The sequence below is a fragment of the Mycothermus thermophilus genome, assembly GCF_041956435.1.
Source record: "Mycothermus thermophilus strain CBS 625.91 unplaced genomic scaffold VTJ04scaffold_5, whole genome shotgun sequence".
NCBI classification, from domain to species: Eukaryota; Fungi; Ascomycota; class Sordariomycetes; order Sordariales; family Chaetomiaceae; genus Mycothermus; species Mycothermus thermophilus.
In genome coordinates this window covers 1120805-1141973 of record NW_027191431.1, presented here as the reverse complement: position 1 = coordinate 1141973, position 21169 = coordinate 1120805, and the positions used below count along the sequence as shown (strand labels likewise).

Below are 21169 nucleotides of genomic sequence, written 5' to 3'. Positions count from 1 at the left end.
CTTGGAGCCCAGAAATTCAGCCGAAAAGAAGTTATCCACCTACTACGGAGTACTCCCTCGATCAGGTACCTTCCTAAGGAAAACAACCGAACCGTCAAAACAACTCAAAAAAGACAACCAGGAAATCCCTTATGGCGCAATTGGTTAGCGCGTCTGACTGTTAATCAGGAGGTTGAAAGTTCGAGCCTTTCTAAGGGAGTGTTCTCGGGTTCTTTAAAGGAAGCACAAGCTTCCACATAATTTTTTTCTCGCTTTTTTTTCCGGGACTATCTTTTTTCCACTCAATGCATTCTTTTACCGTTTTGTTTCTCCCGGGTTATTTTTCTTATCCCAAAGGATTTGTCTTGATTCCTCTCCTACCCATTTCCCCACGTGTTTGCCTTGTTCATCTCATCATTTTTGCCCTGACAACGTGTTCAACACGGGATTCTTCACGTCGCCTTTTTTACTATGTAACGCTCGCCTTGCGGCAATTAGGAATCAGCAGACTTCTTGCCCTAGGCGAACACCGATAGAAACCGTTAATGTCGCAAGGCTTTCTTGATACCTGCTTGGGAAACCTCCATCTAAGAGTGAAATTGACGGCTTGGGCCGGTTGAGGATTCCCAAAAGAGGCGGGCAATGGAGATATCGGTGAAGAACAGAGCCTCGCCTTGAACGGCGGTGGCAGCCTTGTCCTGTATTTCGGAGCAGTTCCGAGAGTGGTTGTGATGTCCGCGAAAATCGCTCATATACTTTGTCACGAAGTCGGTGAAGTTCCCCGAAAAGCGCCGGGCGGTCTTCAGGAATCTCCACAAGGCAACGGAGCGTATATTACTAAGACCTAGAAAGGGAACTCCCGCAAGGCAATGGATCATGGGTATACGGCATGGGGAGGAGAGAAAGTAGAAATAGTCGCAATAGGCAGGTTAACGTTAGCTCGAACACACCCGGTTGCACCGGCTGCCAAGTCCAAGGGGTTCCGCACTGACCGGGCAACGCTCCGGATGCGCCTGGAGCAGTCAGTACACAGTACTTATTGTTGACCTTCTCAAGGACCAACCAATGAAACCCGAAGGGCCCGAAGGATGATGATGCACGACCTTCCCCTTGTTTCGAACTAGCGCTGAATCGAACGGCGAACATTGCACACCTTATCGCAACATCAAAATAACAGAAAGTCAGTTCTCATTGAAGCAAGCAAATCGACAGCGACGTCCATTATCGTCCATCACCGTTTACCCAACAGTCCAACCCTCCCCTCCACCACGCACAACGTCTAACCATGAAACACCCCACCATCCATCCTTAATTTTGTCCTCTACCACCCTTCTATCCTCCTCCCATCAAACCCTCAAAAGATAGGCTCCAACCCCTCCCAAACCTTCGGATCCCCATTCGGCCCAGCCTTCTCCCTCCTCTTCCAATACTCGCCATTGAACTTCCAGTATTCCTCGCCCGTAATTTCGCACTTGGCCCGAGTGAACCAAGCCGGCACAAACTCCTCGCCCTTGGCCTCCCTCTCCCTGCGCCTGGCGCGCTGGGCCTCCTCGAGGCGGTTCTTCTCCGTCGCGGCAAAGTCGTACTCGCCCTCCTCCATGGCGCGCTGGTCGGGCCGGAAGCGCGAGTCGGTCGGCGCCAGCCAGGGGCGGAGGTTGTCGTCGATGTGGTTGAAGGTGAGCACGAAGGGGGTGAGGTTGAAGGGGATGCCCGAGGGCCGCGGGTTGGCCTGCCAAATGAGGTAAGCCTTGTTGGGGTCCGTGATGCCGCCGGCGTGGACGACTGAGTCGGAGCCGCCCGAATCCTTGCGGGCTGAGTCCTCGTCGACGTTGGCTTCGAAGCCCGGGGTGAGACGAGCGTAGAGGCGCGAGTTCCAGCGGCCACCAATACTGAAGCGGACGCGGCCGTTGGCATCGAGGACCTTGCCAGTAACCGCGTAGGCGCTGGACGCCTTCCAGCCGCGAGGCTTGAAATCGAGGTGGCACACCTCACCCGTAGTCCAATTCTTGATTTCCATAGGACCGTAATTGTCGACCACCGGGTTGCCGGTGATGATGCCAACGACAGACGAAGTAACCTTCTTCCAAGTGTAAAAGTCCTCCTTTCCACCGTGGGTTGGGCGCAGACGCAAGAACCAGGTGCCAAGCGGGTTGACATCGAAGGACCGGCCGTAAAACTTGGACTTGACTGCAGACTCACCATAGTACGTCCACTTGGGCGACTCAGCCCAGGCAGCGCCAATAGGCGGGTGGTGGCTGACCTGTTCGATGAAGAACCGGTAGTTCTTATCCGGGCGGACGTATTCAAAGGTTTCACCAAGCAGAGGGTTGAACGGTTTGGCGACACGGCCGATCGTCGAGGCATACTCAGAGGCGGCAAAGGCGGCGACGTAGAGCAGACGCTCGAGCGAGTCGGTGCGGTCTGCGGCCAGATCCAAAAGGTCTGAGTACTCCATATCCTCACCACAACGGTGGAGCAATGACGTGGGCTCGTTGAACGAGACGGGCAATGTCATCTTGGTCATGTCCTTGCCGACCATGGATTTGAGGATACCCTGTATGTTTGTTAGCGTGCAACCATCATGACGTGACACTCCTTGTGTAACTCACCCAAAGCGAAATCTTGGGCCTGTTATCGGCATCCAACTTTAGCTTTGTGCGAATGCCGTTCTCGTAGCCCTTGAACGAGCTGCTGATGTCGTAGGAATCAGCGATGACGAGCTGCTTTTCCTCCTTGGCCGCCGCAACATCGGACGGGGGCAGCTGAGACACCTCGACTTCGCCAGCATCCACAGCGTCAAAGAACTCCTCCTCATCCGACTCAGAATCCGAGATCTCCGCCGCAATTTGTGGGATGATGGTCTGCTTCCTAGACAGAGTGCGGACAGGAGACTTGGGGCGGGTAGTATCGGCGGGCTCTTCTTCTTTGGCCGGCGCAGCTTGCTCATCATCGGACTCGGCAGCCTCGGCGGGCGTGACCAGTTTGGCACTCTCGACAACCTCCTTAAGCATTTTCTTGGTCAACTTGCGCTTCATCTCAGCCTCGCCAACACGGGCCTGCAGCTCTTCCTGCTCTCTGGCAACCTGAGCCATGCTCTCCTCCCACATGCGGCGCATTTCGGACTCGCGGTCGAGGCGGTATTGCCAATAGGCGTCGCGGTCCTTGGAGATGCGCAGGAGGTCGCCGATAAGGCCAGTAAGAGAATGAATGGCGGCGTCATACGTAGCGAGTGCTTGGGTGATCTTGGGATCGGAGATTGTGAGCGAAGGGTTCTTGCTCGCCTCGAGAAGGAGAGCCGAGGTGACGCTGGCCATGGATTCGAGCTGCAGCTTTGCCGATTGAGCCGTGATGTTGAAGGCATCCTTGTTAGCAGGCGGCGCTTCGCGGCCGCTAGACCCCTCGCCGTACTCCTCGTCGTCGTCGTCAGCCTCGGGAACCGTCCCGGCAGCCTGTCCCGTTTGGTTCTGGGGTTCTGTGCTGGCATCGACAAACTCGTCCTCTTCATGCGGGACCGAAGCAGGGAACCCACTCTTGCTGGACCCGCGGCCGGATGAATGTAGGCGGCTGAGCTGGATGCTGGAACGAGGTTCGGCAACACTAGCGTTCTCACTCGGCGGCTCCGAGAACTCGGCCTTGGCTTGCTTGAGCAGCTCGGCGTTGCGAGCCCGTTGGCGCTCCTCCTCTCGGGCCTGATCCTTGGTCCACTGGATCGAGTTGTTGAGGGCCCAGAACCAACGCTTCGCCTCGACTTCGTGGTTCGCCTTGAGTATGTACTTGACAGACGATTTGCCGTGGATTTCGAACTTGGTCTTCTCATCGGGACTCATGTGTAACTTGGCGATGCGCATGTTGATGGCGCCACGGCAGGCGGAACCAGCGTCGTCCTGGTGCTTGTAATAGCTAAGAACGCCGTCTTCGAGAACGAACCACCGCAGTTGGTAGCCCTTCCGATAGTTGGTCCACTTCTTGAGGTAGCCCTTCATCTCTCTGGCCTCACGGCCGGCGAGAGGATCGCCCGGGGTCGCCGAGGCAGCACCCTGGGCCGTAGATCCCAAAACGGCCTTCTCCTGGATGCCCCTCTGAGCAGCCACGGCAGCGGGTGACTTTTTAAGCATGGCACGGGTGATCTCATCCTTGGTCACATCCTGGGGCAGCTTGCCCTTGCGGTCGCGGCGGAAGGGATCAGCACCGTGGAGCAGAAGCACTTGGATCAGGCGGCTATTCTTGGCACGGGCAGCCTCGTGAAGAAGAGTGCCGCCGGATGCGACGGTGGCGGGCTCCGAAGCGAACTCGGGACTGTTGATATCGAGAACCGTCTTGAAGCGGGGTTCCTCCAGCACCTGCTCCAGGGCCTTGAGATCGCCGTGGAGGATGAGATCCTGAACCTGCCTAACCTTGTTTTCGGCGAACAGGGACCTGGAGAGCTGCAGCAGTTGGAAAATCTCGGGGTTGCGGGCGACATCGATGGGAAGGCGGCCCTGGTGGTTTGCGATGGCGTCGTTGATGTCCTTGTTCTCGAGGAGCAGGCGGACTACCTGAGTGCGGCCCTGCTGGGCAGCAACGTGCAGCGGCGTATTGCCATCTTTGTCACGGGCGTTTATGTCAAGCGAGCCGGCACCGTCTGACAAGACGTATTCGACGACAGGCTGCTCGGCACATTGGATGGCCAAGTGCAGAATGGTGGTGTCTTCGAGGACGGCCGGGGCGCTAGTAGACGAGGTGCTTGCACGGGGACCGTTCTCGGCACTCTCGCGGATGGCCTTGGAGATAAAGGCTGTGTCACCGTTGCGAAGTGCCTCGACGATGCGGAACTTCCGAACGGAGGATTCAAGAGAGGGGGTTTTGTCCGAGGCATGGAGGGAGCGGGCACCAGCAACGGAGGGAGTGTTGGATGGAACTCTTCCAAAGGCGGTGCTCGAGACGGAGAGCTTCGAGCTATGTCCCCGAGCAGCAGGTTGGTTGGGGACGGCGCCAGAGGAGGCGTCTGAGGTTACAGCGGGGGCGGCAGCCACGGAAGTCGAGTTGGCCAGCGGGCCCGAGGTGACATCTTTGGACGACGACATGTCTCCTTCGGCACCTTTGCGGATGAGACGGGATAGGGTGGATGATTTGGTCCGTCGGTGCAAACTAGGAGTTGAGGGAGCATGTCAGTACGGCGTAGCCCCTCAGCATGGGGTAAAGCCATGGTAAATCGCCAGATCGTGCGGGACCCAGAAGGATAATGTCGACCCACCTCTCCCCGCCCTCGGACATGATCCGGTCTGGCAAACCCCTGACCGAACGCTTCGAATATTGGTGGTTGTTTGGAGGTTGGGCGACTTGAGGTGCGTAGGTTGTTTAGGGAGCTTTGTTTGGTAAGGAACCGTAGGAAATAAATGAGGGGATAACAGGTCGGTTGTTTGGTCAGCGGAGGCAAGAATGAATAATAAAGAAAGGGTTCAAATTCAGGATCAGGAACAAAAGTTGCTGACCAGGAGGGAGTGTCAGCGATGAGTTGAGTGTACTCCAAGCTCCTGTGCCCAGCGGAGGGGAGTTGGGAGTGGAGATGTAACCTGTTCAACAGGAGGTTTGAGATGCACGACTGGACTTGGGCTTGCATCCCCGCTGCCAGTGACGAGATCGGAGAATGACGTCGGGTTGGGGTTGGGGTTGGCCCACTTCCAGGTTCCACGTTTGCAGCCCAGAACCGCCCGCAAACGCGTGTCCCACTGCCAAGCGACTCCTGAAAACAGCCCAGAACGGCCCCGCGGGCTCTGCCAGGGCCTGGCGCAGCTGTCAGGGACTGCCAGTCGCACCACCCAGATGGAAGTGACATTGCAACGGACAGCGCGTGGCAAGGCTGCAAACGCGCCTGGCGCCCTGAATTCAGCGCCCTCCTGGACAGGTCACGCTTACGACAAGGGATACGGTAACAGTACTGGATGTGACCCATGTGGTTGTCCTGGAATGATTCCCAATTTACAAGCATGATGCGGGCGAGCGTAAGACATATCGAAGATCCCATAAACTTTCATGCCATCCAAGACGTATATCATCGTCTTCTTGGATATTGTCTCTGTACCAACCAAGGTCCCGCGAACATGCTGGCGGATTATGTAATCATGCCCGCCGGCCGGTAACGTAACACCATGACGCCGGCACTTGGGCTCCGTGCCGAGAGATGAACCTCGGCATCATCAAGACAGGGGCTTCGATGACAGCCGTCCCATCCACCATTCATAAGGACCAGGTGTTGGACAAATCCATGAGAGTTCGCATATGTAGAGATAGTTTCCCATACTCCTTTCCGATTATACTCCAGCCGTTAACGGAATCCGTTTGATAAATTTCGCGTATTCTCCGTCCGGTGTCCTGACATTCCCTTCGTCCCATATACCCTCCCCGTTGATTTGGACCATCCGGCCTCACCATGGAGGACCGGCCGACCCTGCTCCGGCCGCCGGAGGATGACCCGGACAAGGCGCCCATTGAGAATGCCCTTGAGGTGACCGAGCTGGCCGTCCTCGGTCCCGTAAGTCCAACACACTTCCCCAGCTCTCATCTCCCTGAGCGCACGCTGACTTCGGACCCCGGTCAGAACATCTTCACCAACACCCGCCGCATCTGGCATCCTCCCGGTGCGCGGGGCATCTACGGCGGCAGCGTCATCGCCATGTGCATCGCCGCGGCCCAGCGCACCGTTCCGCCCGACTTCCTCGTCCACTCCTGCCATTGCTACTTCCTGCTGGCCGGCTCGGCCGAGCAGCCAATCCTCTTCCACGTCGAGCAGGTCCGCGACGGCCGCTCCTTCGCCACCCGCACCGTCCAAGCCCGCCAGCGGGGTCGCTGCATCTTCACCACCACCATCTCCTTCGTCCTCGACCCCCCGGAAACCAACACCAGCAACAAACCCCCAGCCGCCGTCGTCTCCCACACCAGCGAAATGCCCCGCGGCCCGGACGGCCAGCCCCTGCAGCCGCCCAACATCAACGACCCCACGGGTCCCGAATTCCTCGGCCAGGGCCCCTTCATGGGCACGCCGATCCAGGTGGTCAACAAGGACAGTCCGAACCCAGGCGAGAAGAAGACGCAGCAGTGGATCCGGGCGCGGGGCACCATCAAGGGCGGTGCGCCCGCACACCTCGCCGCCCTCGCCTACGTCAGCGACAGCTACTTCATCGGCACCATCACGCGGATCCACCGGCTGTGGCGGTTCTCGTTCCCGGCCGAGGCCATCGACTCGCTGCCGGCGTCGACGCGCGAGAAGCTGGCCATGCTGCACAAGTGGGAAGGCATGGGCGACGACCCCCGCGACATGATCGGCCGCCCGGCCATCGGCATGATGGTGAGCTTGGATCACACCATCTACTTCCACCAGCCGAGGAAGATCAAGGCGGACGAGTGGATGCTGTCTGAGATGGAGAGCCCGTGGGCGAGCGACGGGCGCGCGGTGGTGGCGCAAAAAATATTCGCCAAGGATGGGACGCTGTTGGCGACTTGCGTCCAGGAGGTAGGTTGCTTTTCGACGAGTGTTTGGGGGAAATGCTTGCTAACTCGTCGACTAGGGTCTCGTCCGTCTCCAACAGCCCACGACTCCGCAGAAGGAGTCCAAGATTTAGGTTTAAACTGCGTGGTTTAGACGTGGATTCTCGGCGCTGCGTCAGGACAGGCCGGGTTCCGCGAGCATTCGCACGCATCAAGGCGAAGGGGCGAGAGGTTTCTCCTCTGTCCAACATGCCCCATTAATTGTTCCTCGTCAACTCGAGGATCAGGTCCTTGGCCACCGGTAGAGTTGGATACTTACGCGTTATCTTGTATATGGTTTTATTGGCATAGATCCAAGTTGGACATTCGTTAGCATTAGATTCCAGATACAATCGTTCACATTACGTCTCATGACACTTCCACGCGCCAAGTCACTCGGATTAATGGGATTGATATTCCGACATATACGCTTAGGGTATCCTTGTCCCTCACCCAGCTGCGCAACATCCATCCAGCCGGGGACCGGTTCTGCTTGACGAGAGCCATTGCCTCATCCACTCCCACTGACCGGTTGTGCTTCGTCCTCGATCAACAACCAGCCCGGCACCAGCTAGATAGGCACCATGTGCAAAGGCAAACAAATAAAGCTGACAATTATTGTCATTGTTCCACCACTCCACGTGTCCCATGATGATCCATGAAGGTTCCCCCTCTTGCTCCATACTCCGACACATATCCCCGACGCCCAAACCATGTTGCGGATGCCGATGTTGTTCTTACAAGTCAAATCGCAACAAGAGAAAAGGGAAACTGGGTATCTATGTGCAAATGAAGATTGCACCCACCCTCAAGCTCTCTGATCTCTCACACTTTGTTTCTTCCCTCTCGCTCCCCGACCCGCTACCTCGTCACGCTCTCTTCCTTCAAATCCTTCTCTTTTCCTGTTCTTTCGCCTTGTCTCCAAAGGAAGAAGCTCGATTAATCACCCTCCGTAGGGTGTACTGGGGAGTCGTCATAAAATTGCCGTGGTATACTCAAACAAGTTGGCGCTGCCTGTCGTGGGGGTACATGGCGCCCAAGAAAAGGAAACGCATGCGATAGCCGAACAGGGAATCTACTAGTCGAACAAGATGCACAAATGAATTGGCCCTCAGTGAACGGACCGATGGCGCATACGGGCATGCGCTGGGGGGAGATGGGGCTTCAGATCTTGACGTGGCCCAAGGTGATCACTCTGTAGGGGTCGCCGAGCACTTTCCGGCGGAACTCAATGATGCCTCGGGCAATGGTGTCGAAGTCCTTCACGTTGTCGGCCTTGAACTGCTGCAACAACTCGCGCAGGCCCGAGATGAACCGCGTCTTTTCCTCACCGACGAACCCGTCCGGGTTGCCAAGTTCCAAAAGGATTTGATCATCTGTAGAAAGGGAAAGAGGCCAGGAGTCAGCTTCCTGGGGGGGAGGCGGGGTGTGTTTTTGCATGTGGCAACGGCGAAAAGTGCCTTGACGTTAGCTACCCACGAGGGGAAATAGGGACAAAACTCACCACCGGGAACAATGTCGGCAAAGTGCTGGTACTCGCACTTTTCTGGACACTGTTGTTTAGCAAGTTCATACGGGCAGAGCTCCTTGAAAGGGTCCATCTGATGACTGTATGTCAAGGACTTCAGTCCACCGGCAACGGTCTTTTCGTACTCAGGATGGAATCGGTAGTCGCGAAACATGCGCAGGGCGCTTTCATACGGCTTGAAGACCGATGACCCTGAGGTGGTAGATGCCGATTCTTTTTGCCCCTGTTTATGTGTCAGCCCGAGGGCGAGATGGTCGCTGAAAGATCTCACGACCTGTACATTTCCAGTGCCCTGGGTTTCAAGTTCCAGACTGGAAAACAATGTCAGCCAATTCACCTCTGGGTGCGGATGAAAGGAAATGCATATGGGTAGGCTGGTTCCTGACTTACATTGGCTCGCGAGGGCGCGTGACATTGGAGATCTGCTCTGGCATCGGAACTGGGGGCTCTGCGTCGGTCATAGGTTCCACGTCAGAAGTGTCGTCGTGTCCGTCCGCCTCGGGACTAGGCGACCGAGAATCCAACTCCATAGGAGTCGTCTCGTCGGCGCCAGCAGAATCCGCATGGGTGGTGGCGGGAGTGATCGCAGCATTCTCTGGTTGTTGCGGCTCCTGGGTAGACGGGGCAGAGCAAACGGCAGCATCAGCTGCATGCTGCCTGCCAGATGACAGATTCGCTTCGGTCGGCTCAAGAGCCTTGTCCGCAGCAATTGCGGCTGGACCTTCACCCTCCTCTGTTGAGCCTCGAATTTCGTCCGAAGTAGGCGATGTCGCCGTAGCCCCGCTCGTGATTCGGCCATTTGCATCGCTGGTAGGCTGCGACACAGCCCTGTCCGTGGCCACGGGGGCGGGAGAAGCCACCGCCTCACTCTCCGAGCGTGACGCAATGTCTTGCGTATTGCCGGCAGGAGAAGACGCGCCAAGCTTGTTCAGCTCATCGGCCAGCCTCTTCTTTTCGGCCAGCTCTCTCTCAATTTCGGCCTTCAGCCGCGCCTCCTCATTGCGCAACTGCTCCAAACGCTTCATCTTCTCGGTCAGAGTGGACTCGACGCGAGGAAGCTCGTCGCTCAGCAGACGAGCGCGGAGTTGCTCACGCTGAGCCGGGTCCAAGGCAATCTCAGCCGGCTTTAGAGGTTTGGCAGCCAGGGCATCCTCGCTGGGCTGAGGAGGTACATTGGGGCCATCCGAGCCGCCGCCCGATTTTATCGACACGGCCAGGGACGTGTTGTTGTTGCCCTTAGCTTCGGACGAAGGTGTCACAGGCTTCGAGGCTGTGGAGTTGGCGACAGCCTCCTTGGCCTTCCTCCTCGCCTCGGCAAGGGCAATTTTCTTCCTCAACTCTTCGGCCTGGGCCTTCAGCTCGGCCTCCCTGGCGCTGATCGCCCCGGTGGGCGGCGTGCCCGGCTGCCCTCGACTCGCAACCTGACGCTGCGAGTAAGTGTCCGTCAGAGGGGGGAAGTCACGAACAGAGGAGCCGCGCTCGCGAGGAAGTGGATGGTTGTTGGTGTCCGCGGGCGAGCCCGTGTCCATGGCCACGTCGCTCTCGGATTCGTCGTCGCTGACATGGATAATTAGGGAGGTATCGTGGCGCAGCTGACCAAATTGTCTCTTTGGGGGCGCGGGTGCCGGAGGGTCGTCAACAAAATCCGCGGCGACAGGACGCTTGCGCTGGGAGGCCGGGTTAGGGTTCGGTGGAATGGACAGCCCGGGAAGAACTGCCTGTGGTGCTTGGTTTTGGGGAGGTTGGCTCGTGCGAGGACCGCTGGGAGGCTGTGGAAAGCCAATAGGTGACTGAGCAAACTGAGCCTGCTGTGAGTTGAGCGGAGGAGGGGTTGGTTGAGCTGGGAACGGAGACGGAATAGGAGCTTGGACCACCGCGCCGGGGCCTTGGGGGAAACTATTGAAAGGCGGGAAAGCACCTCCGGAAGCCGGGTAGCCATAGGGAGTTGCTGGCTGAGAAAAGTTGGCGCGTGGGCCGGTAGGAATTGCCACTGGACCAAGACCGCCCGTGTTGTTAAAGTTGCCCATGTTGCCATTGTTCATGTTGACTGGACCGACAGCGCTAGGGTAAACACCGACCGGAGTTGAGGCCCCAGAGCCAGGGCCGGAGCCAGGCTTGTTCGCGCCGTTCTTGGTGGATTTGTTCTGAGCTTCCCTCGACTTTTGCAGAGCCTCGATCTTCTGCTTCAGCACTTGGGTCTTGGCCTTTGGGCCCGTCGGAGTGTTGGTCATGGGTGGAATTGGAGTTGTCGACGATCCTCCAGCAGGTCCCGTTGGTGTTGGGACACGAGGTCCTTTGGGTGTCGAGCCTTGACGCGGTCCGGTCGGCGTCCTGCTTCGGGGTCCAGTGGGCGTCGGGTTGCGAGGACCAGTGGGAGTCGCCTTCCGAGGACCGGTGGGTGGTGCGACCTGGTTCGACGCGGTGTCGCCTGCCGGAGCCTTCGAAGCAGCTGCCTCGCGAGCAGCTTTCTCTGCAGCTTTCTGGGCAAGAAGCCGCGCGATGCGGTCCTTGCGCTCCTCAGCAACAGGCTGGCCCTTGCGAGGCATTGTGGACGAGGGTTCTTCGGCCGAGTCTTCTGGCTGTGGAGGGCCGGCCGGGACTTCGCCATGCTTTTCTCTGTCGGAATCGCTCGATTGCTGGCGATTTGTCGCTTCTGTCGACGAAGGTTGAGATGATTCGGCGGCGGATTTGGGAATGTCGAGATGGAGATCTCGAAACAGGGCTTGGATGACTTTCGGGTCGAACCCTTCTTTGATGTAATGTTCGTACTTGACACCGAGCGGCCAGAGTCTCAAGATGGTTTTCTGCGCTTCCTTTCTCGCTTCCTGGAAGGATTTGAACTGTGAAAGGAAATCCTTCTCCTCGTGGAAAGCACCCGCGGTTCCATCTGAGGCGTCTGAGAGCTCCGCTTGTTTTGATGTCGTTCCGTTCGTCGGTGATGGACCCGCCGGCTTAGGCGGCGATTCAAGGCCCGGCACAGTAGCCACCGCCGATGCATCAGCACGTGGATGTGAGGTCGACGGAGCTATTTGGTCCGTCCCGGGTTCTCCTCCATTCTGGGGTATAGGAGTCTCAGTCAAGGGTTCACGGGGCGAGAGGAATGGCGAGTAGGAGGCCGAACGGTCACGGACTGTCGTTAGGTTGTTAGTTTCCAGGCCGTGAGGATGCGAATAGAGGGCAGTTTTCATACCTTCAGCAGGTGGAAGTTCCTTCTGGTTATCCTCGTCGTCAGTCTCGTAGAATCCTCCATCAGGAGTATCAACCACACTGGCCGCCCGACTCGGATCCCCGGTTGGTATGTTGCGAGTATTGGAAACGGATTGGGCAGGGGTGCTGGGACCATGGTCTTGAGGCTCATAAAGATCCTCAAACTGGCCCTCACTTAGCTCTCCCTCTTCCAAATCCGAGTCCCGCTTTAGTTGTGATGTTTGGGCAGGATCCGTGGCAGTTTGGAATTCTCCGGGTTGCGTCCGCTGTGCAACGGATGTTGCGTGTGCGGCAGGGCCCTGTGGTGTTGGCTTGCTTGGTGCTGCAGCGCCGAGGTCTGGCAGTTGGTTCCATGGTGAGGGTCCGGACGTGTAGCCCGGCTGTGTTGCGGGAACAGGTGGTCCTACCCCCAGGCCAGGAATGTGAACTGCATTGTTCTCGAACGCGGTCTGGGTGGCATCGCGGTTCGCCTGGATGGTGGATGATGGGAACGGGTACGGGTTCGAAGGATGTTGGCTATAGCCCGACTGGCCGTAGCCATATGGCGAGTATTGTGACATGGTGGACTGTGCGAGCGCCTCACTAGGACTGAGACATGTCCATTGGAGGTTCTGGTCGCGGAATCGTATCTCTGAAGGGGTCCAGGAACTCGGCGCTGGCGATTGTTGTGTTGTTATTCGCTGGTCGCCAACCTCTCGTCTCGGCGGGCAACGGCGGGTCGCAAAGATCAAGAGTTTGTCGCGGACAAGGCCCAAGCAACTCTCGGCGCCGACTTATGGAATCAATATGCTACTGAGTTTCTCGGAATTGTGCGGAATCTCTCTAATCGGTGGTGAAACCGCGGCGTTGTTGTACGGTTGGAGCCGTCAAGCTGTTAGAAGGAGGAAACTGAACGTTGCTGTCTGGAACTTGACACAGGCGCGTGTCTTTGGTCTGAAGGCGGAAGCAGCCGCTTCAATCTCAACACGCTAAGCCAGTCTTGTGATTCCCACGCACGGACCAAATTGGGTGCCAAGCCATCCGTTCCTGTGTGACATCAATCTGCCAAGACCTGAATCCTCTGCTGCACCCAATTGCTGGGGTTTCCTGGCACCAGCGGTTTGTTTACTCTGGCAGGGGTTTGCTCGGGGCAACCAGGGCCCAAGAGCAGACGGTTGGGCGTTGTTGAGGTGGACTCCATGCCTCCAGCCCACCACCCACCCATAAACTCTGCTTTCCACTCTCAGCAATCTTCAACATCCCACCACCAAACCGGTGCGAAGGACGGGAGACGTGCAGAGAAGTGCAGAGAAGTGCAGATCCAAATCACACTCTGTGTTGTGTTCTTTCCCATTGCCCTGTTATCCCTTGATTTATTCCTGGGGACCCTCCACCGCCAGTCTTGTTTCGCTTTGTTGACTTTCCTTGACTCTGACACCTTCTCGTCGCTCTGCGCGCTGGGTTCGCTGCTTTGTCTGTTGTTGACATCTCCTTGAATGAATGTTTACATGCATCCCAGCAGTCGCCCACGCAGCAGTCCCTTGCAACAACACCCCTACAACACCATATCCCCACAAGATTCCATGACCTCACCGCCCCCGGCCCTCTGAATCCCCGCTTGACACCCCGCGACACGCGCACCATGTCGGTCCGCAACAATCCCTTTATGAGGAGCAACACCTCAGCCTCGACGGCGTCCTCCAGTTCCCTTGGCCTCGGAAGGCCCAAATCCTTCATCAACCCCTCTTCGTCAGCACTCGACTCAGCACCCTCACCACCTGCGCATGGCCGCCCGCTATCCCAGCAGGGCTTTCCTGTCTCCGCCACCCCGCCGGGGGCGGGGCGAGGTGTCCATGGTCGCGGATTGTCCAAGGAAAACAGCTCTAGCTCGAGCACCTTCGCACCGTCATACTTGAAGACCGAGGACATGCGGAAGCCTACCGACATTGTTAAGGGCATTGAGGGCGAAAATGACTTCTCAGGCAAAAAGTATGTCTGGCTGAAGGACCCCAAGACAGCCTTCGTCAAGGGCTGGGTTGTGGAAGAGCTACCAGGGAACCGCCTGCTGGTTCAGTGCGATGATGGAAGCGTAAGTTGGACTTGTCTGGCCTGGTTGTTGTGCACTGGGTCAATTCGCTGACACATAACCACAGCAGAGGGAGGTCGACGCCGAGACGGTCGACAAGGTGAACCCCGCCAAATTCGATAAGGCCAACGACATGGCCGAGTTGACGCACCTCAACGAGGCTTCGGTCGTCCATAACCTCTACACGCGATACATGTCCGACCTCATCTACACCTACTCCGGGCTCTTTCTCGTCACCGTTAACCCCTACACGCCTCTCCCTATCTACACCAACGAGTACATTAACATGTACCGGGGTCGTAACCGAGAGGACAACAAGCCTCACATCTTCGCCATGGCCGACGAGGCATACCGCAACATGGTGGACGAAAACGAGAATCAGAGCATCCTGGTCACGGGCGAGTCCGGCGCTGGCAAGACCGAAAACACCAAAAAGGTCATCCAATACCTCGCTGCCGTCGCCCATTCGCACTCCCCCGCCAAGGTTAGGGCCAAACAGCAGCAGCACTCCAACCTGTCGGCCCAGATTCTGCGCGCCAATCCCATCCTCGAAGCCTTTGGCAACGCCCAGACCGTTCGCAACAACAACTCATCGCGCTTCGGCAAGTTTATCCGCATCGAGTTCGACCGCGACGGCTCCATCTGCGGCGCCTACATTGACTGGTACCTCTTGGAGAAATCGCGCGTCGTGCGCATCAACCCGCAGGAGCGTAACTACCACATCTTCTACCAGCTGCTCCGCGGAGCGGACCGCCATCTGCGTCAGGCCTTCCTCATGGGGGACATGGACGTTGAGGACTTTGCCTACACGCGCGATGGCCAAGAAAGCATTGTTGGCGTGTCGGATCGAGAGGAATGGGAATCCCTCATGGAAGCTTTCACGGTCATGGGCTTCTCCGAAGACGAGCAGATGGCCATCTTGCGAACCGTCGCCGCTGTGCTTCACCTGGGCAACATCACAGTGGTCAAGGAGAGCCGCTCGGCCGACCAGGCCCGCCTTGCGCCCGAAGCCAAGGAGGTGGTCGAAAAGGTTTGCCGGCTACTCGGCGTCCCCATAGAGCCCTTCCTCCAGGGCCTTCTTCATCCCAAGGTCAAGGCTGGCCGCGAATGGGTGGAGAAGGTTCAAACCCCAGAGCAGGTGCGCTTCAGCATCGACGCGCTGGCCAAAGGCATCTACGAGCGTGGATTTGGCGACCTCGTGAACCGCATCAACCGCCAGCTCGACCGGACCGGCCTGGGCTTGGATGATACGCGCTTTATCGGGGTGCTGGATATCGCCGGTTTCGAAATCTTCGAGCACAACAGCTTCGAGCAGCTCTGCATCAACTACACCAACGAGAAGCTGCAGCAGTTCTTCAACCACCACATGTTCGTTCTCGAGCAGGAGGAGTATGCCAGGGAGCAGATCGAGTGGCAGTTCATCGACTTCGGCAAGGACCTTCAGCCCACCATCGACCTCATCGAGCTGTCCAACCCCATCGGCATCTTCTCGTGCCTCGATGAGGACTGCGTCATGCCCAAGGCCACCGACAAGACCTTCACCGAGAAGCTGAATGCTTTGTGGGATAAGAAGTCCACAAAGTATCGGCCGTCGCGTCTTGGTCAGGGGTTCGTCTTGACGCACTACGCCGCCGAGGTTGAGTACTCGACCGAGGGTTGGCTCGAGAAGAACAAGGACCCTGTCAATGACAACCTCACGCGCCTCCTTGCCACGTCGAGCGATCCCCACATCGCGAACCTGTTTGCCGACTGCGCTGACCAGGACGACGAAACCGGCGGGATGCGGAGCAGGGTCAAGAAGGGCCTGTTCCGCACCGTTGCCCAGAGGCACAAAGAACAGCTCTCGAGCCTCATGGCTCAGCTGCACCTCACTCACCCGCACTTCGTGCGCTGCATCCTTCCCAACCACGCAAAGAAACCAAAGCAGTGGAACGGCCCGCTCGTTCTCGACCAGCTTCGATGCAATGGTGTCCTCGAAGGCATCCGCATTGCTCGGACCGGCTTCCCCAACCGTCTTTCCTTCGCCGAGTTCCGCCAGCGCTACGAGGTCCTCTGCCGCGACATGCCCAAGGGCTACGTCGAGGGCCAGGTTGCCGCCAAGATCATGTTGGACAAGTTCGGCCTTGATCGCTCGCTGTACCGCATCGGTATTACCAAGGTCTTCTTCCGTGCCGGTGTGCTGGCCGAGCTCGAGGAGAAGCGCGACGCCCTCATCACCGAGATTATGTCCAAGTTCCAGTCTGTAGCCCGCGGCTACATGCAGCGCCGCATCGCCTTCAAGCGCCTCTACCGGGCCGAGGCGACGAGGGTTATCCAGCGCAACTTCCACATCTACCTCGACCTGTGCGACAACCCCTGGTGGCAGCTGTTTGTTCGCATGAAGCCTCTTCTGGGTGCCACGAGGACCGCTGCCGAAGTGAAGAAGCGCGACGAGATGATCCGGCAGCTCAATGAAAAGATGCAACAAGAGCACGAAAACCGTAAGAGGCTTGAGGAAGAGCGCCGGAATGTGCACGCCGAACTGCTTCGCATCCAGCAGACACTCGAGAGCGAGCGTGCTCTGGCCCTTGACAAGGAGGAGATCTTCAAGCGCCTGCAGCTGCGCGAGGCGGAGCTGGAGGACAAGCTTGCCGGGGCTTTGGAGGACCAAGAGAAGCTCGAGGATCAACTCGACACCCTGCTGGAAGCCAAGAAGCGAGCGGAAGAGGAGGTCGAGCGGTACCGCGCCCAGCTCGAGCAGGCTGCTAACATCATCTCTCGCTTGGAGGCGGAAAAGTCGGAGCTCGCCGGACGCGTCAGCGATCTTGAGCGTGCCATCGACGATATCACCAAGGCTCAGGCGGATCGCAGCGAGCAAGAGGCCGCCCTCGAGGGGGAGATCAAGATGCTGCAGAGCCAGTTGGCTCTCAAGGACCGCAAGGTCCGAGATCTCGAGGCGAAGATTTTGAAGACGGACCAGGATCTCGAAGTGAAGCTGGCGACGACCCAAAAGGAGCTGCAGGCCTCGAGAGCTAAGAACTCGCAGCTGACCGGCCAGAACCACGAACTTCAGCAGCAGCTGAAACAGCTGTCCAAGACGTCTACAGACTACGAAGATCTGGTTCGCAAGAAGGAGAGCGAACTTGCCCTGCTGCGCTCCGACAATAGGAAGTTCGAGATGGAGCGGCGCAGCTTCGAGGAGCAGAAGAAGACCCTCACGGCTGAGAGGGAGAAGGCCGCGGAACGCCTGCGCGAGGTTCAGGCTCAGCTCACCGTCATGAAATCGCAGCAGTCGCAACTGCAGAGGGAGGCCGAGGATGCCAAGAGGCTCCTCGAGGCCAGGCTGTCTGAGGACGCGCAGGCGGATCAGAATCGTCAGGTCCTCGAGGCACAGATCCGGGATCTCAAGAAGGAGCTGTACGACACTCAGATGGCTCTTAGTCGGGAACGCCAGTCGAGGGACGACGTCCAGCTGCTTGCCGAACACAAGTACCAGACCCTCAAGGACGAGTACGACCACCTCAACGAGACCAAGATCACCATCGAGAAGGAGCTCTACGCCGCGCAAGACACCCTCCGCCGCACCAAGGAAGCCCGCGCGACGGCTGAGAGGGAGCGCGATGAAGCGCGTGACGAGATCCGCCGGCTGCGCGTGGCCAAGACACAGGCCGAGGAAGCTCGTCGCGAGGCGGAGCTCATGGGCGAGAGGGCAGCGCTCAAGGTGGCCCGGGAACGCGAGGCTAGCTTGAACAAGGATCTCGAAGCGGCCAACGAGCGGTTGAGATGGTTCGAGGGCGAGGTCGCAAAGCTCAACAAGCAGATTGAGGACTTGAACAAGATCATTCTCGAGTCCGGCGAGTTCGGCCTCAAGAACGACCAGGCCAAGGAGCGGCTAGAGCGCGAGCTGCAGACCGTCAAGAGTCGCCTCGCGGCCTCCGAGAACGACAATCGCGCTTTGCTCAACAAGCTGCAGCAGAAGGGTCTCGAGATTGCGAGGTCTACGTCGCGCGCTACCGAGGCCTCTCGCGGCCAGATCCTGTCCCTGCAACGCGAAAAGGCCAAGCTCGAGGAACAGAACGCGAAGCTCAACAAGCAGCTCGGCGACTCACAGGTCACCATCGCGTCGCTCGAGAAGCGCCTCGAAAAGTTGCAGCTTGACCTGGAGGATCTCAACCACGAAGTGGCCCGCGAGGTCCAGAGCAGCCGCAACGCCGAGAAGGCGACGTCCAACTTCACCGTCCAGCTCGCCGAGGCCAACCGCACCATCGAGTCCGAAAAGCAGCTGCGCATGCAAGCACAGGGTACTGTCCGCACGTTGCAACAAACCCTGGATGCTCGCGACAGGGAACTCAGCGAGCTTCGCGGCCAGCTGTTGAAGGCGCTGAAGACGGTCGATCCCAACGTTGTTGTTCCGCCCCCTCAGTCCGAAAACTCCTCAGAGCACCTGCTCAGCAAGAACTTCGACCTGGTTCGTAAGATTGAGGAGCTGCAGCAGAACCTCCGCGTCCAAACGGCCGCCCGCCAAAATGCCGAGGCCCAGCTTTCAGACCTCCGGGCCGCGAGGAGCGAGTCGCCGACGCGCCGCGGCTTGGACGAGATCAACTTCAACGATGCTCTCAGTGCGTCTCCTACACAGAAACGGTCCAAGCCCAACGGGCGGCACTATTCCGGCACGACAACGCCACCTCGCCGGTTCGCGGCCCCCGACACGGAGCATCTCCAGGACTCTGTCCGCTCCGATAAGACGGCGGATATCCTCAGCTTCAACAACCGCATGGATCTCAAGGCCGAGGTCGAGGAGCTGCAGAACCAGTTGCAGCTCGCCCAGATGCAGAACCGCCACCTGCAGAGCCAACTCGAGCGGGCCTTGCAACAGCGCGACGAGCCGTACCCCAACGACAGCGACCGCGTGCGCAAGCTCGAGCAAGTCAACGGGCGGCTTCAAGACATGCTGGACCAGTCGACCAAGCAAGTGTCGGCATTGGAGAAGGCGCTTCACATGGGCGAGCTCTCGCTGCGCGATCTCCAGACCAAGTCGTACGAGGAGATCCTCGACGTGCTGCACAGCCAGGAGGCTGCTCGCCGGCGGCTCCTGTTCGACCACAACGACGCCATTGCCGAGCTTTCCGATATGAAGAGTCAGCTCGAGAGGTTGCGCCACGACCGCGCCAAGCTCGAGGTCGACTTCCGCGACGCCCGCTCCGAGCTCCAAGAGATGACGCTCGCCCGCGAGCAGGAAGCGGCCAGCCGCAGCCAGTTGCTGCAGGAGTTCACCGACCTGCAGATTCGCCTCGACGCCGAGAGCTCCAAGCTCGCTGACGTGACTGCCAGTCTGAACCTTTACAAGAGCCGCGCGGACGAGTACTTCAGCAAGCTGGAGCAGGCGGAAATCGCCGTGCTCAAGGCGACGCGGGCGGAGCAATTCGCCAAGACGCAGGCGAAGGAGGCCGAGGAGAGCTGCGCCGAGATGATGGCCGAGAGGAACCGTCTCGAAGCCACCATCGAGGACCTGCAGGCGCAGACCCAGAGGCTCGAGGAGCGGCTCGAGGACATGTCGACGGATCTCGAGGCCACCATGCAGGCCAAGAAGCGGCTCCAGCACGAGCTCGAGGACTACCGCAACCAGCGGGCTCACGACGTCGAGGACAAGGAGTCAAGCATGGAACAGCTGCGGAAGAAGTACCAGGCCGAGTTTGCCACGCTCAGCAAGGAGCTCGACCTCGCCCGCGAGGAGAAGCTGTTCAAACAGGCCGAGATCGCCCGCCTGCGCGAGGAGCTCGACGACCTCCGCTCCAAGTGGGACGACGAGGTGCTCAACAGCTCGACCTGGTCCAAGGAGAAGGCCCGCCTGCAGGCCACGCTGGCCGACGTCGTCGCCTCCAAGGACGAGGCGGTCGCCGCGCACAACGAGGCCCAGGCCAAGATCGTGTCGCTCCTGTCGCAGGTGCGCCAGCTGCGCTCGACCGTCGACGAGATCACGGCCGAGCGCGACAGCCTGCTGCGCGAGAAGCGGAGCATCGAGGCGCGGCTCGAGGAGGCCAAGGCCGGGCTCGAGGAGCTGGCCAAGGGCGAGAGCCCGTCCCTGCGCGACGCCGCCAGCATGGACAAGGAGATCCTCGAGCTCAAGGCTGGTCTGGCCCAGCAGGAGGATATCGCCGCCGCCGCGGTGGAGAAGATGCGCCGCGCCGAGGCTCTCGTGGCGGAGATCCAGAAGGATATCGTGGCCGAGCGGGAAGCCAGCGCGGAGCTGCAGAAGCAAAAGGCAGCCCTCGAGAAGGCGCTCAACGAAGCCCAGCTCAAGCTCATCGACCTCGAGACTAAGGGTTACTCGACGGCTAGCCAGGACATCAAGTTCTTGCACAAGAGGATCCAAGAGGTATGTCCGCCATCGCCCTTGATCAAGAAAACAATGGATGACGTTTTACTGACTCACGACACAGCTCGAGTCCCAGCTCGAAGAACACGAAAACGAGCGCACCAAGTCCCAGCGCTCGGTCCGCAACGTCGACCGCATCGTCAAGGACCTGCAGTCGCAGATCGAGCGGCGCGACAAGCAAAACGCCCAGCTTACCGAGGACATGTCGCGCATGCGCGACCGCTGCGAGAAGCTGCTGCGCACCATCGAGGAGCTGCAGCAGAGCGACGGCGAGCACGAGCTGGCCGCCCGCCGCGCCGAGCGCGAGCTGCGCGAGGAGAAGGAGCGCGCCGCCCAGCTCGAGAAGGAGCTTGAGGCTTGGAAGGCCAGGATGGAGAAGGCGAGCGTGGCCGGCAGCGTGTATGGTGGCGGCAGCATGAGGGATAGGCATGTTGGTTGGGCCCCTGGTGCTGCGACGGAGGACGGGGTCCGCGTGCCGCAGAGGAAGAGCAGCCTTAGCAGGGTGCCTTCGATGACCAAGGGATTCTTGTGA

General features: G+C 58.8%; 4 protein-coding genes and 1 non-coding gene across 5 annotated transcripts; 3 read left to right on the top strand and 2 right to left on the bottom strand.

The window, feature by feature from the left end:
* Positions 1–125: 125 nt before the first annotated feature.
* Positions 126–199, top strand: VTJ04DRAFT_t112. The gene has a single exon. It is a non-coding gene; the product is annotated as a tRNA-Asn (tRNA).
* A 1134-nt stretch (positions 200–1333) lies between these two features.
* On the bottom strand, positions 1334–5232 carry VTJ04DRAFT_7460 (uncharacterized protein; the record flags this gene model as incomplete). Its single annotated transcript, XM_069365790.1, has 3 exons — positions 1334–2533; positions 2589–5106; positions 5213–5232. The coding sequence occupies 3 exons, from the start codon at positions 5230–5232 to the stop codon at positions 1334–1336; spliced, it is 3738 nt and encodes a 1245-aa protein (XP_069216789.1).
* Positions 5233–6388: 1156 nt separating this feature from the next.
* On the top strand, positions 6389–7577 carry VTJ04DRAFT_7459 (uncharacterized protein; the record flags this gene model as incomplete). Its single annotated transcript, XM_069365788.1, has 3 exons — positions 6389–6490; positions 6557–7468; positions 7524–7577. 3 exons carry the CDS (start codon positions 6389–6391, stop codon positions 7575–7577), a joined length of 1068 nt encoding a protein of 355 aa, XP_069216788.1.
* A 1069-nt stretch (positions 7578–8646) lies between these two features.
* VTJ04DRAFT_7458 (uncharacterized protein) lies at positions 8647–12777 on the bottom strand (the record flags this gene model as incomplete). Its single annotated transcript, XM_069365787.1, has 5 exons — positions 8647–8858; positions 8987–9233; positions 9291–9321; positions 9401–12140; positions 12201–12777. 5 exons carry the CDS (start codon positions 12775–12777, stop codon positions 8647–8649), a joined length of 3807 nt encoding a protein of 1268 aa, XP_069216787.1.
* A 1061-nt stretch (positions 12778–13838) lies between these two features.
* Positions 13839–21169, top strand: VTJ04DRAFT_7457 (uncharacterized protein; the record flags this gene model as incomplete). The annotated part of the gene is made up of 3 exons (XM_069365786.1): positions 13839–14285; positions 14350–20637; positions 20702–21169. The coding sequence occupies 3 exons, from the start codon at positions 13839–13841 to the stop codon at positions 21167–21169; spliced, it is 7203 nt and encodes a 2400-aa protein (XP_069216786.1).